This window comes from Gigantopelta aegis, unplaced genomic scaffold (genome assembly GCF_016097555.1).
Source record: "Gigantopelta aegis isolate Gae_Host unplaced genomic scaffold, Gae_host_genome ctg6837_pilon_pilon, whole genome shotgun sequence".
In the NCBI taxonomy this organism is placed as follows: domain Eukaryota; kingdom Metazoa; phylum Mollusca; class Gastropoda; order Neomphalida; family Peltospiridae; genus Gigantopelta; species Gigantopelta aegis.
Genome location: NW_024535343.1, coordinates 1 through 13861, shown reverse-complemented (window position 1 = coordinate 13861; position 13861 = coordinate 1). Strand labels below are relative to the sequence as shown.

General features: G+C 40.6%; 2 protein-coding genes across 2 annotated transcripts; one reads left to right on the top strand and one right to left on the bottom strand.

Annotated features, from left to right (window-relative positions):
• Window positions 1-185: 185 nt before the first annotated feature.
• Window positions 186-6423, bottom strand: LOC121366727 (calpain-9-like; the record flags this gene model as incomplete). The annotated part of the gene is made up of 5 exons (XM_041491060.1): window positions 6367-6423; window positions 6067-6153; window positions 5506-5591; window positions 2169-2240; window positions 186-279 (listed from the first exon to the last, which is right to left on the bottom strand). Coding segments are annotated over exons 1-5 (396 nt in total), but the record flags the coding sequence as incomplete, so codon positions are not given.
• Window positions 6424-7925: 1502 nt separating this feature from the next.
• LOC121366726 lies at window positions 7926-8879 on the top strand. Its single transcript, XM_041491059.1, has 2 exons — window positions 7926-8605; window positions 8852-8879. The coding sequence occupies exons 1-2, from the start codon at window positions 7926-7928 to the stop codon at window positions 8877-8879; spliced, it is 708 nt and encodes a 235-aa protein (XP_041346993.1).
• Window positions 8880-13861: the final 4982 nt, after the last annotated feature.

Sequence of the window (13861 nt, the reverse complement as noted above, 5' to 3'; positions counted from 1 at the left end):
AAATTTAAAATACATGACGTTATTGTGTATGACGTCATATTTAGTACCGGCAAAGTCATTGGTTTGTACGTTACACCAGATGCATTTATCATTTCTCAGTGAGAAATTATGATTTTAATTTTCCCCGTTATGAGTGCCCGCTGAGGTAATAAATTGTATAAGAATGAATTTAAGAGAGCGCACACCTCTACACTTGCAATCTCGGAGGATAACGCATCCGGGTACAAGTGACACATTTCCAACTCGTCAAACTGTTCTTGAAAATCTTTCAAGGAAATCCTGAAATGTTAAAGTGAAGCTGAGGGCAATGATGATAACAATAATGACGATATGTTGTTGCTGGTATAATTAACTGACAAAATTCATTGTTTATCTGTTACAAGTTGTTAACATTCTGTGCTTTCTGTAACATATTTTTATATATTGCATATTATATAAGAATTGTTTCTCATTTTTTAGGAATTTATCGATGTATAAAAGTCACAAATGGTATAAAATCGCGTAGCGTAGCGAAGCGATTTTATACTACATTTGTGACTTTTATACATCGATAAATTCCTAAAAAATGAGAAACAATTCTTATAATTACAAACAGTACAAGAAGTGTACCTTAAAACACTCAAAAATAATTTCTTTCGTTCTTGCCGTCAACCATGTTCTGTAAATAAGCGTAGGAATGCATGTATACATACTATTGGAAATTGTCCGCTAAAAATAAAAATAAGTATTGAATCAATAAAAACAGTGTATATATCTTTATTATAACTTCTTTTTAAAAAATGAAACAATTTCATGTGCAGATTTGTCTTGTGTTTTTCTATCGCAAAGTGACCTTGATATTAACTTTTGTTTACGTGTAGTGACTGTTGGTGTTGTGCGGTTATTTCGATCTTGGTCTTCCGTGATGACGTATTTTTATGAGGTTTATGGAAGGATAACGCTTGGTTTTTTAGTGACGTCAGCCAATCAGAATACAGTAAATCGTATAAATTCGGAAAGTTTGTAAATATAATATCTTACATTTCCAGTGCATTCAAAGTATGTGATATTTTTCGGATCACATACATTAAGAATTTGTTGACTTTGCAAATTAGATGTAAATTAATCGAGGTCACGGCACTAGGTTTATTGACATTTATACAAACGTACTAGGGTGACACACATAATTAAACCGGCCTCGGTGGCGTCGTGGTAGGCCATCGGTCTACAGGCCGGTAGGTACTGGGTTCGGATCCCAGTCGAGGCATGGGATTTTTAATCCAGATACCGACTCCAAACCCTGAGTGAATGCTCCGCAAGGCTCAATGGGTAGGTGTAAACCACTTGCACCGACCAGTGATCCATAACTGGTTCAACAAAGGCCATGGTTTGTGCTATCCTGCCTGTGGGAAGTGCAAATAAAAGATCCCTTGCTGCTAATCGGAAGAGTAGCCCATGTAGTGGCGACAGCGGGTTTCCTCTCAAAATCTGTGTGGTCCTTAACCATATGTCTGACGCCATATAACCGTAAATAAAATGTGTTGAGTGCGTCATTAAATAAAACATTTCTTTCTTTCACATAATTAAAGGGACATTCCTGAGTTTGCTGCATTGTAAGATATTTCCGACTAATAAAATATTTCTACGATTAAACTTACAAATTAAATATAATATGTTCTTGTTTAGGATATCAGTCTCTGTATATTCAATGTGTTTCTGGTCGTCTTATATTTGTAAGAAGCCAAAACTGGAATTTTTCTTCAAATAATTTCGTACGTACGAAAAACAAATATTTTAGGAAATAAAATGAAATGTAACCTAGTATAAATATTAGAACGATCAGAAACACATTTAATATACAGCCACTAATATTTTATGCAGAGAAATATATTTAATATGTAATTGCAATCGTCAAAAAGGCTCTATTAGTCAATAACATCTTAAAAATTGCAGCAAACTCAGGAATGTCCCTTTAAATATTCTGTGACACCCACGTCCCTAGTATGTAGGTCAGCATCCTGACGCGACACTTAGAGATCCCCACGCCGTGACGTCACACGGTCAATGACGCTTAAAGCATAAATGTCATTCCATTTCACAGAATAAAACAACACAAACTGGAATATATTGAACAGTCCAGTGCTTCTATATCTTCATGTATAAATATGATGAAATAAAGAGAGTCTTACCAAAATTCTCCATCGTCTATGACTCTTGCCATCGTCATATCCGAGAGACGGACAGAACACCATTCTGATGACCTAAATATAATGATTATGTTTATCTCTGAAGAGTTTTATCAGCTTAAAAAATAAAAGTATGTTAATAATACCTCGGTCACGGCGACCGCAAGGCCATCTTGATGATCTGGCTAGTGTCACAGCAGGCAATATATACCTCTTTAGAAAGATGATCGTACGGCGGCCGCCAACTCTACGGTTGCCGTTAGGCCATTGTACGGCAGCCCTAAAGTCACTGCACGGCCGCCGTACGATATTTAGAACATCGTACGGCCATCTCACGGAGGCCGCAAGACCACCGTGAGGTGACAGTAAGGAGGCCTCACGGTAGTTGCGGCTGCCGTACGATTTTCTAGGCACACCAGACAGGGTAAAAACCGTTAGGTGACCTTTGAGTCACTTCACGGCCACCGTACGGTAACCTTGCGATACTACATGCGGCCTTGCGATTTCCGAAAAAAAAGTTTAATGCAAATTTAAAAAAAATCGTAAGCCCCTGCGACAAGCAAAAAACCTTGAGATCGCCTCACGGCTACCGTATTCTGTCGTGCGGCCACCGCACGGTTATGGCAATTTTGGGGACTTACGGCCGCCGCCAACACGCCGCAGGCATAAAGCGGCGTTGTCATTATGTGATTAGTCGCACCGATTTCTCGCAGTCGGCCCTACAGAAATCGGGACGTATAAGACTAAAGTCGTTTCGATTTAAGTGTTCTCACAGTACGATTCGATCGCATTCGACTAATGACGTAATGAGAACGCTCCGTTAGTAGTAAATGCCTTTCCAGAGCCCGTTAGAGAGGGTCTGAACTCGGAGGGAGGGTAGACGGTATGCTTAAATTAAATTAGTTATTAATATTGAAAACTGAAATCATGAACGAGAAATAGCGCGATGGGGGCCACCGACGTGGATTGATCTCGCACCGACCGCGCATCGAGCGAGCGCTGTACCACTGGACTACATCCCGCCCTCTACAAATCAAATTCAAAATGACAAATGCAGAAAAATGGAAATTATTTTGACTGCATTCTTTTCACGATGTATAATGTTTGTACATATGTGAAATATTTAAATGAATAACATTACGTTCCAATCAAAACATTCGTTATAATTACAATCGCAAATATCATGAATAATAATATCAAACAAATATACTCTTCAAAAAAAGTAGGGGAACCTGAAATATTAATGTTAATATCAAAAATTAGACCGAACATATGTTTTGACCACAGGCATCCTAGTAAAGAACGTTCAGGTCTGTTTATCAACACACCGAAACACATTCCATAGTTAGTATGTGCATCACGCAGTTGCCCCGTACACGTACGTGGGGTGTCATTCTCGATTTTGACAATTACCAGGAAGGTCCATTAATCACTGTGGAACATTATTTCTGTCAATCCTTTTCATTCTGTTGATCATATAGTTGTTTTTGTTTTGTTTTTAGTCATTTTTATTGTTTGAATTTGCGATTTACTGATAAAAAAACCTGTCAACTTTCAAATTTCACTTCTGACCCCAGTCGTCCTTCAAGATCGTTGGTGGTCATAAAACCTACTGTAATACTGAACTACCGGTTATAATGTTTGCCCAATTAATTTACTATTATCATATAACCATTCCCCACAGCTAACATACTTGTAAATTCTTATTAGAGCTCCCCTACTTTTTTTGAAGAATATATATATATATATTAGTGTTTTTCTGTATCGACAATATCATATATTCATATATTAGGAATAAATATTGTATTTTGTAAGCCTCTGATAAGCATAATACAATTTTTGTTCCTAATATATGATATTGACGATACCGTTCAAATTTCACTTTTGACCCCAATCGTTCTTGAAGATCTTTGGTGGTCATAAAACCTACTGTAATACTGAACTAGCGGTTGTATTGTTTGCCTAATTAATTCACTATTATCATATAACCATTCCACACAGCTAATATACCCTACTTTTTTTGAAGAGTATATATAATTTAGCAATGTGTAGGACTTTGGGTTTTGTTTAGCTCAACTTGTTTCACTTTTATGGTAGATCGTTTATATTAATTCTATAATAGTGGGTTCAGTTCATGGGCATTCTTCCATGGAACCTTTTTACAAAGCAATGTCCTGAAATTTAAGTTTCCTGGCCGGTGGGCAGAGCCTTTCCCCAAAAGCCCCCCCCCCCCCCCCCCCCCCACACACATACGTACAGAGACACTTGACAACGGAAACGTAGTTATATTGTCCTACTCTATATAAATAAAAATCTGGCTTGATACCTGCATACCTGAATACCTGCATAAGTTGAAACAACTTTTTTGACATGTGTGTGTGTGTGTGTGTGTGTGTGTGTGTATGTTTGTGTGTGGATATATATATATATATATATATATATATATATATATATATATATATATATATTAATAATGTAGACATTACCAAAAACCGTACCGCTTATTTTATGATGTATAGTTAATCACAGAGTAACATACAATGTGCCATATTCTTCAGACCATCTTCAGACAATGGAAGGAAGGAAATGTGTTATTTAACGACGCACTCAACATATTTTATTTACGGTTATATGGCGTCGGACACATGGGCGGATCCAGGAAATATTTTTAGGGGGGGACCAAAAAAGAAGGGCACATTGACTCGTCAAAAGGGCACCTTACTACAAGTTTTGATATTTACAATTAATATGAATTCCTACAGTTCTACGTCATAATATACTAGCAATAATGAAGTAAATTGGCGTCACTCGCGTTAGAACCTCAATGGGGCCCCATTGAGACTCAATAACACAGACACATATCTGCAAGCTTGCGCATGTACACGAAAATCTTGATTTCATTTATCTACAATATAATTATTGTTTACTTAAAAAAAAAAAAAATCTACAAACAAAAAGGGCACTTGGACATTTTGAGGGCACTTGAACAATTTTTGGGGGGACGCGTCCCCCTGGTCCCCCCCCCCCTTGGATCCGCCCATGGTCGGAAATATGGTTACGGACCACACAGATATTGAGGGAGGAAGCCCGCTGTCGCCACTTCATGGGCTAGAATTTTCGATTAGCAGCAAGGGATCGTTTACATGCACCGTCCCATAGACAGGATAGCACATACCACAGTATTTGATGTACCAGTCGTGGTGCACTGGCTGGAGTGAGAAATAGCCCAATGGACCCACCGTAGGGGATCGATCTCAAACCGACCGCGCATCAAGCGAGCGCTTTACCATTGGGCTACGTCCCGCCCTCAGACAATGGATGTTACTGAAATGAGTATTACCTATCACTCCACGGTCCGTTCCATTCACCTCTACCCCACGGATTTCTTAGGCGTAACAGCAGTGTAGATCTTCGTCCTTGATTAACCTGTACAACAAATAATCATTATCAATATTCGAAACATACGTCAACGTTACAGGAAAGGAATAATAATAATAATAATTATTATTATTATTATTATTATAACAACAATAAGAGAGAGAGAGAGAGACAGAGAGAGAGAGAGAGAGAGAGAGAGAGAGAGAGAGAGAGAGAGAGAGAGAGAGAGGGACAGAGAGAGAGAGAGAGAGAGAGAGAGGGACAGAGAGAGAGAGGGACAGAGAGAGAGAGAGAGAGATGATAATAATAATTACAATAATAATAATAATAATAATATCAATAATAATAGTAATACGTAGTAATAGTGGTGGTAGTGGTAATAAGAGGATGAGTAAAATAATAAAATAGCATTTTATATCATAATATAACGCATCATGTCACAAAACAAAACAACACAATACAACACAAAACAACAACACAAAACAACAACGCAACACAACAAAACAAAACACAACATAACAACCTCTCTGATGTCAACAATGCTGTAGGCGTGACCTTCGATCAGTCCGTTCGTCCGTTGAGCTTCACGATGTCTTGATCTGCGTGGCTTCTGTCAGTTCAAAAAATATAAATAATAGTTGTCTATTTAATTGCTAATTTACTATTAATATGATGAAAATACACTTATAATAACGACTAAGATTTTGCGAAAAATGGCTGCGACGGAAGAGATTGTCACACTACAACCTGAGATAGTGGACAGTGGAGCAGAGAAAAGTGTGAACTTTAAATTTGATACATGGGCGAAAGAGTTTGGACTAACCAGAAAAACAACGCAAGTTTTGCGCAGTGAAGAACTAATTTCTAGAGAAGTGCTCATATTATTAGATGCCAGAGACGTTAAAGAAATCGGGTTGCCTCTGGGGCAATACAAGTTACTGTGGTCATCAATAGAAGAGATGAAAAATGAAAATGGTGCCCAACAATCGACTACGTGGAGCATGGATGATCAGGAATCTCCTGATATCACAATCAGAGATATCCGCAAACAAACGGACGGACTGACGCAAGCAGGTAAGAGGCTAGATGGCTTGCTTGCGGGGGGGGGGGGGGGGGGGGGTCCCAATAAAATGGTAATAACTCCATCAGCCAACTCCGTTATGGACCCACGGACAATTCTGACCATGAAAGCGCAGGCTAGAAAGGCTTTGCATGTAACTCAGTTTTTAACAGAAAAGGCTAAACACAGAAGGCAAACCCGGCGTAAAGATTTTGTGCTCAAAACCAGGGGCTCGGATAATGAGCACATTCTGATTAAAACGGAAGATGACCATCCGTATGCAGGTATTTTTATTGAAGAATGGGGTGCCGCCAATTGCCGTCTGCTGAACCAGCTACTAACGTCAAACACGCCCGACCGTGCAGAGCTCGAATACTATCTGGCATACACTACTAAAATATTCGAATTTGCTGAAAAGTACGAATGGAACAGTGTGCTGGACTTTGACTACAATTACAGAGAACTGCAGGCCGAGCACCAATTTAAATGGGGGACATTTGCTCCACATATGGAAATCCAAATCTTAACACCCAAGAAACCCCGGTTTGTATCGCAAGCGTCACCTGGAAGCCGTGAAAAACGCGGAGAAGACTGTAAAATCTTCAAGGCAAAAGGCAACTGTCCATTTGGGGCCAAGTGTATCTATCGTCACCCCACGCGGCAGGCCAGCAATGACGCACCGCCACAGCAGGCAAAAAACTGGGAGTAACGGGTAGGCACACGTCTGCCCTAAACTTGGCAGCTTGGGAGAACGAACTGTCTCGCGATTTCCATGACCGAGATTTTATTGTGAATGGTATTCGTGAGGGATTTAATATTTTAAATTCTCAGGATGTCAAGGAAATAGCTGAAGTCGACAATTATAAATCGGCAACCAGCAGTGAAATGCGCGCGCGTGTGGAAGCACAAATCAAAACGGAACTTGAAAATGGACGGTACAAAATTGTTAAGGGAAACCAAATATTGTTTCTGCCCTTGGGGCTATACCTAAGAAAAACTCGGAAAAAAATCGTATTATTCATGATGCCAGCCGCCCTCCCGGGAAAGCCTTGAATGACTTTGCATACAACTCTCCATTCAAGTACCAAACACTGCAAGATGCTGTCGATCTTATTACACCAGGGTGTTATATGGCAAAGCTAGACCTGGCCAATGCATACCGGTCAGTTAAAATACACCCATCTAACTATCGAGCAACGGGCTTAAAATGGTGTTTTTCCGGAGATACTCACCATACGTATATGATAGACGAGAGACTACCTTTCGGGGCGTCGAGTTCACCGGAAATATTCCATAGACTTACCCAATCAGTCAGGGCTATTATGGCGGAAAAGGGATACAAGGACATTGTGGTTTATTTGGATGACTTCTTAATTATCGCTAAATCCTATGACGAATGCCAGAACATTCTAAACATCTTAATGCAGCTGTTACGGGAATTAGGATTTCACATCAACTACAATAAACTTGAAGGCCCAGCACAGACCCTCACTTTTTTGGGAGTAGTTTTAAATTCACTGGCAATGACCTTGAGTATTCCACACGATCGGATAACAGAATTGAGAGGGCTGTTAGTGAAAACCCTAAGTAATGGCAAAATTACTAAGCGCCAGATTCAAAGCATAGTGGGCAAGTTAAATTGGATAACCCAATGCGTGTATGGAGGACGCTTCTTCATGAGATGCCTAATTGACAGAGCCAATGGTCTGAAATGTCCATGGCACAAATCACGTATAACTAAAGATATGAAAGGTGATATAATGTGGTGGATCCAGTTCATGTCAGTGTTCAATGGAACGATGCCTATGGTTGACCAAACACCAGCTACACCCGTGAGTATCGATGCTTGCCCCCTAGCAGGTGGGGCATACTACTGCGGTGATTTTGTTCACACCCCATGGGCGGGTACCGAGGCAGCGGATCTACCGATCAACTACCAAGAAGTTCTGGCATTGGAACCAGCAGTTGCCAGATGGGCACCGTTATGGAAAAACAAAAAAGTGTATGTACATTCAGATAATCAAGCTGCAGTGGCCATCATAAATAAAGGCTCATCAAAAAACCCAGTGGTTATGGCGTCACTACGTCGTGTCTTCTGGCTGTCAGCGACATATAACTTTCGAATGAGAGCAGTTTATTATCCTGCATACGCTAACTTACTTGCCGATGCTGTGTCCCGATTACATGAAAATAATGGCGCTTATAGATTGTCCTCACTAGTTTATCATTAACCTGTGTTTCGTTTCAGGGCGGTGCCGGTTGGAGCTCAGCCTTGATCAACAAATCAGGACTTTCCAGGAAAATGCGTTCGCTAGCTCTACTAAACGAGCGTACAGAACTCACCGGGACTCTTATTTGGCGTTCTGAAAATCCCTGGGATATTGTGCTGTTCCAGCTTCATCTGTAACTATTTGTCGGTATGTCGCGTTGCTGGCAAAATCGCTGAAACATGCATCCATCAAGCAATATGTGAACATTATTCGTTTATTACATTTGGAATGGGGCTTGCCAAACCCACTACAAGCAAACTTTCACCTTACTCATATCCTGAAAGGTATACGCCGTCAATTAGGTGACAGTGTTATTCGGAAGATGCCAATTACACCAGCGTTACTGGAACACATTCTTCGGAATTTAAACTTGCATCAAACGGTTGATGCTAACATTTGGGCAGCTGTTTACTTATGTTTTATGGGCTACTGAGACGATCAAATGTGATAACAAAGTATCCTACTACTACATCGGTCCTATACTAGTATTGGTAATTGGGATAAACAGACTTTTTGCCCTCTCGTAAGGTCGAAGACAAAATGACATTGATAGGGATTATTTAAGGTTACATAATTGTTAACAAAGAACCAACAACTTTTATAGGTGCACCTGTCACGGTACATGCTCTTAATTTGTTTCGCCTGTGGCGATTTTAATTGTGTTAGGGTGCCGTGTGCAGTTTATTGCCCGTAGCCCAGGTGGACAACTTGTTACGTAATACTTCTCGCGCGATTCTTGCGTTCCAATATGCACTTAGCCCCGCTGTGGAGGCCATGTGGCGAGTAGTTACGTAATACCTCTGCGAGTGCGGGTTTACAACCGTGTTTTGGCGACGATGGCGTCAGCCAGTCTGACGATCAGAGAGAAATAATAACTACGCTAGTAGAGATGAAATATGAGATGATACGTGAGGTGCCGCCTTGTTCCCCCAGGCCAATTCTGATTTTGGAATAAATAGCTAGGATTTAGAGATATCGAGGAGAACGAATTAGGAAGCTTCCTGGGAACGTTAGTCCGTCTGGACTTTGGTAAATATCATTTCTGCTCTGTGTATAACCTTGATGTGATTGATGTGACTTTAAATATTTTAATACTGTATTATACCAATATTCTTTAGACAGTGTCTTCGGTCATCTGACGAAGTAAATCGTAGACTTCTTGTTCTAACATTATATGAGTATTTGGTAATATAAAGCTTAGCCAGTCATCCTAGAAGACCCTAGGTACACTGTAGGTTATTGTCTTTATTGTGATAAGTATTAATTCTGTGTTACAAGGTTACTGAATGAGTAGTTAGGGTTAATTAAAAATTAACCCGTTAGGAATAGAGCTGTAATTCCTTTATTAATTAATTTCCCCAAGAAGCGTTCCTAAATTATCACACGTTACTGAACGAGTAGTAAGGGTTAATTAAAAATTAACCAGTTAGGAATGGTGTTGTAATTCCTTCATTAATTAACTTCTCCTGTAAGCGTTTCTCAATTATCACACGTGTGGGTGTGGTGTAACGGTGAAGTGATTCGCATATTGTGTAACTAGACACCTAGAGATTAACTAATTAAGTGATCAGTTCTGGGTTGTTATTATTGTTGTTATTAATTTACTACTACGGATGTACATTTGTCAGCGTAGATTAATACAGATTCCAAAGTGTATTGTGTTTTTGTTGTGTTTTCTAGAGAACTAACGTGCTATATTATATATACTTTATATAAGATCGTATCTCTGATCATACCTAGAGACGAGCCATACTAGGTTTAACAGCCTGTTACAGAGAGATCTAATAGATATACAAGTAGGAGAGACATTTTGATAATCGTGTTTTATTCGGTTACGGGAATTATAGAATCCCCGTGACAGGAGTAGAAAATTGGGGCGCTCGTCCCGGATCTGAAACGGGACATGCATATTTAAAAAAGTATTGTTTGTAAATGGGGGCTTTATAAATTATTTTTACAAATAACCAGAAGTAGCACGTTGTTCACTAGAAAATTAATTAATATTAAGTGCGTCATATCTAAACATGGATAAGAATTTGCTGGATAGGCCTACGCTCAGTGTAGTGGAGATTAAGCGAGCACGTAAGGCCGAGTTAGTTGAAATCGCGGGTGAGCGAGAAATTGATTTAACATCAGCTAAAACCTTAGGTTGATATAAAGACAATTATTATCCAGGAAGTTTTTGGTGATAGGCCTGTTATGGAAGACAGTGAGATTGTTCCAGAGATAGAAATAAATGAGTTAAGTGTGGAACAACAATTAGCTTTTAAAAAGCTTGAGTACGATAGAGAAGAGAAAGAGAGAGAAAGAGAAGAACGTGCATTAGATAGAGAAGAGAAAGAGAGAGATAGAGAGAGGGATAGATAAGATAGAGAGAGGGATAGAGAGAGAGAGAGAGAAAGAGAAGAGAGAAATAGAGAAGATAGACATAGCGATAGAGAAAGAGAAGAGAGGGATAGAGAGAGAGAGAGAGAAAGAGAAGAGAGGGATAGAGAAGATAGACATAGGGATAGAGAATTCCAGTTAGAAAAATTAAAAGTGGAACATGAGTTAAAGTTGAATACTGAAGAAGTTAGACGTGAGGCAGGAAATGGTTTTAACATGTCGGAGGCTTATAGATCAGTGCCTGTATTTGACGATCAGGAGATAGATATGTTCTTTCAACTTTTTGAACGGGCCGCTAAGCAGCTAAATTGCCGCAGTCTAAGTGGACATTGTTAGCCGTGTCTAAGTTTAAGGGGAAGGCTAGTATAGCTTATAATTCAATGAGTGATGAGCGAGCAAGTCAGTACGACCTGGTTAAGGCTGCGGTGTTGAGGGCTTATGAATTACGACCTGAGGATTATCGTTTACGGTATAGCGAGTTGAGAAAAGCGCAGGGTCAGTCTTATAGTGAGTTTGTGGCTAAGAAGGCAGGGATGTTTGATAAATAGGTGGTGTCTCATCAGGTAGAGTCATATACCGAGTTACGGGAGTTGTTGATCTTACAGGACATTAAAAATGGATTACCAGTTAGCTTACGTATTCATTTTTTAGAGGATCGTGATGTCCAAAAAGATAGAGGAGGCAGGCATAGTGGCAGATGATTACGTGTTAATACACAAAGCTCAGGCAGTACCGGGTAGCTCTTTACAACAGGGTGATAAGAAGAAATTTCAGCCAGGTTTTCCACGGGAAAGTAACTATCGGGGAGAGTCATCTAGTTGGTCAGCTAGTCAGGCAAGGAATGCACCTGGTGGGCAAAGTAAGGATAGGCCTGCATTATCAGCCAATGCCCGAACTTTTCGTCCACATTGCAGTTACTGTAAAAAGGATAACCATCTTATCGGAGACTGTTTTAAAAGGAAACGCGATAATGCGCAAGTGGTCGGTTTAGTGAGGTCAGCTCCATTAGCGAGAGAGTTAATGGTTAGTCCCATGGCAGAAAAAGTAAACCCGTATGTGTCCACTGGTATGGTTTGTGATGTGAAACAAGAGTTGTGTCCTAAGGCAATATCAATCTATAGAGATACCGGGTGTAGTCAGAGTCTGATAACGCAAGAGTGTTAGCTGGTATTGAAAATTCAGACATAGGACGTAGTTTGGCCGTAACCTCGGTTACTGGAGAAAATATGGTTGTCAGGTTACATAAGGTTTTCTTGTGTTCGAAGTTTGTGACGGGACCAGTCATCAAGGCAGATGCCTACCCTCTACCCCGCCTTGACGATTGCATCGACCGAGTTGGACACGCGCAGTACATCACCAAATTGGACCTACTGAAGGGTTTTTATGCCATTCCGTTAACGGAGAAAGCTAAGGACATTCTGGCGATCATCACACCTGACGGCCTCTTCCAATTCCGAGTGATGCCGTTTGGTTTGAAGACTGCTCCTGCTGCCTTTCAAAGGATGATGAACCAGGTGTTATCTGATTTAGAAAACGTCAGCGTGTATCTGGACGATGTGGTGTTAGCCACCGACACTTGGGATGAACATTTAACCGGGTTACAACTAATATTCAGTCGCCTACAGAAAGCTAACTTGACGGTGAACCTGGGCAAATGCGAATTCGTGAGAGCTTCAGTGACCTACTTAGGTCATACTGTCGGACATGGTTGCGTCGCCCCACTGCAGGCCAAGACACTAAGCATCCGCCAGTACCCTGCACCGACCAACCGTCGTGAAGTTCGCCGGTTCCTTGGCATGGCCGGTTATTATCGTCGTTTCTGCACTAGATTTGCGACGGTAGCGGCCCCCATCACCTCTCTGCTAAAAAAGGAAACGAAGTTCCAGTGGTCAGAGGAATGCCAGACGTCATTTAACCGTCTCAAGCAGATGCTCTCCTCGTCTCCCGTGATGGCAGCACCAGACTACCGAATGCCGTTCAAGCTAGCTGTGGATGCAAGTGACGTGGGAGCTGTTCCAGGAAGACGAAAATGGACTGGACCATCCTGTAAGTTTCTTCTCGAAAAAGTTTGACAAACACCAGGTGAAACAACAGGTGAAACTATTCCACTATAGAGCAGGAATCTTTGGCCATGGTAAAGGCTCGGAAGCATTTTCCAGATCTACGTGAAATCGGCAGTGCCCAAGTGGTGGTCCTTTAGCTGATCATAATCCGCTTACTTTCATTCACTCAGAACTACGGGGAAAGCCAACCAGACCATCGACCGCACGGCGTTGTGAGGTGGAGCTCTTCATTCTGTCAAGAGATACCCAATGACCATTGAACACATATTTCAAGGGCACATCCACTGTAATCGTGATGCCCCCCCCCCCCCCCCGCTGTCCCAGCCCGAGTGAACGTTTGGGTAATGTGTTGGACATTCTTTTATTTCTGTTTTGTTTTATATATATATTGATATTTGTTATACCAGGGACCAGAGACCGTTGTGATGAATGTAGTCCACCTTATTATCATGTGTTATAATGCCCGATGCGTCGGTTTAACGCACCTTTTTTTTAATGTAGTATATTTCCCTATTCCTAAGTGAGGAAATACCTTTTTTG

What these genes read in the sequence shown, in the direction of transcription:
- LOC121366726 (XM_041491059.1), top strand. Translation starts at nt 7,926, where the DNA reads ATGGCGGAAAAGGGATACAAGGACATTGTGGTTTATTTGGATGACTTC. An exon ending in TTATGGAAAAACAAAAAAGT is followed by an intron (nt 8,606 to 8,851) that starts GTATGTACATTC and finishes GTTTCGTTTCAG; the next exon opens with GGCGGTGCCGGTTGGAGCTC.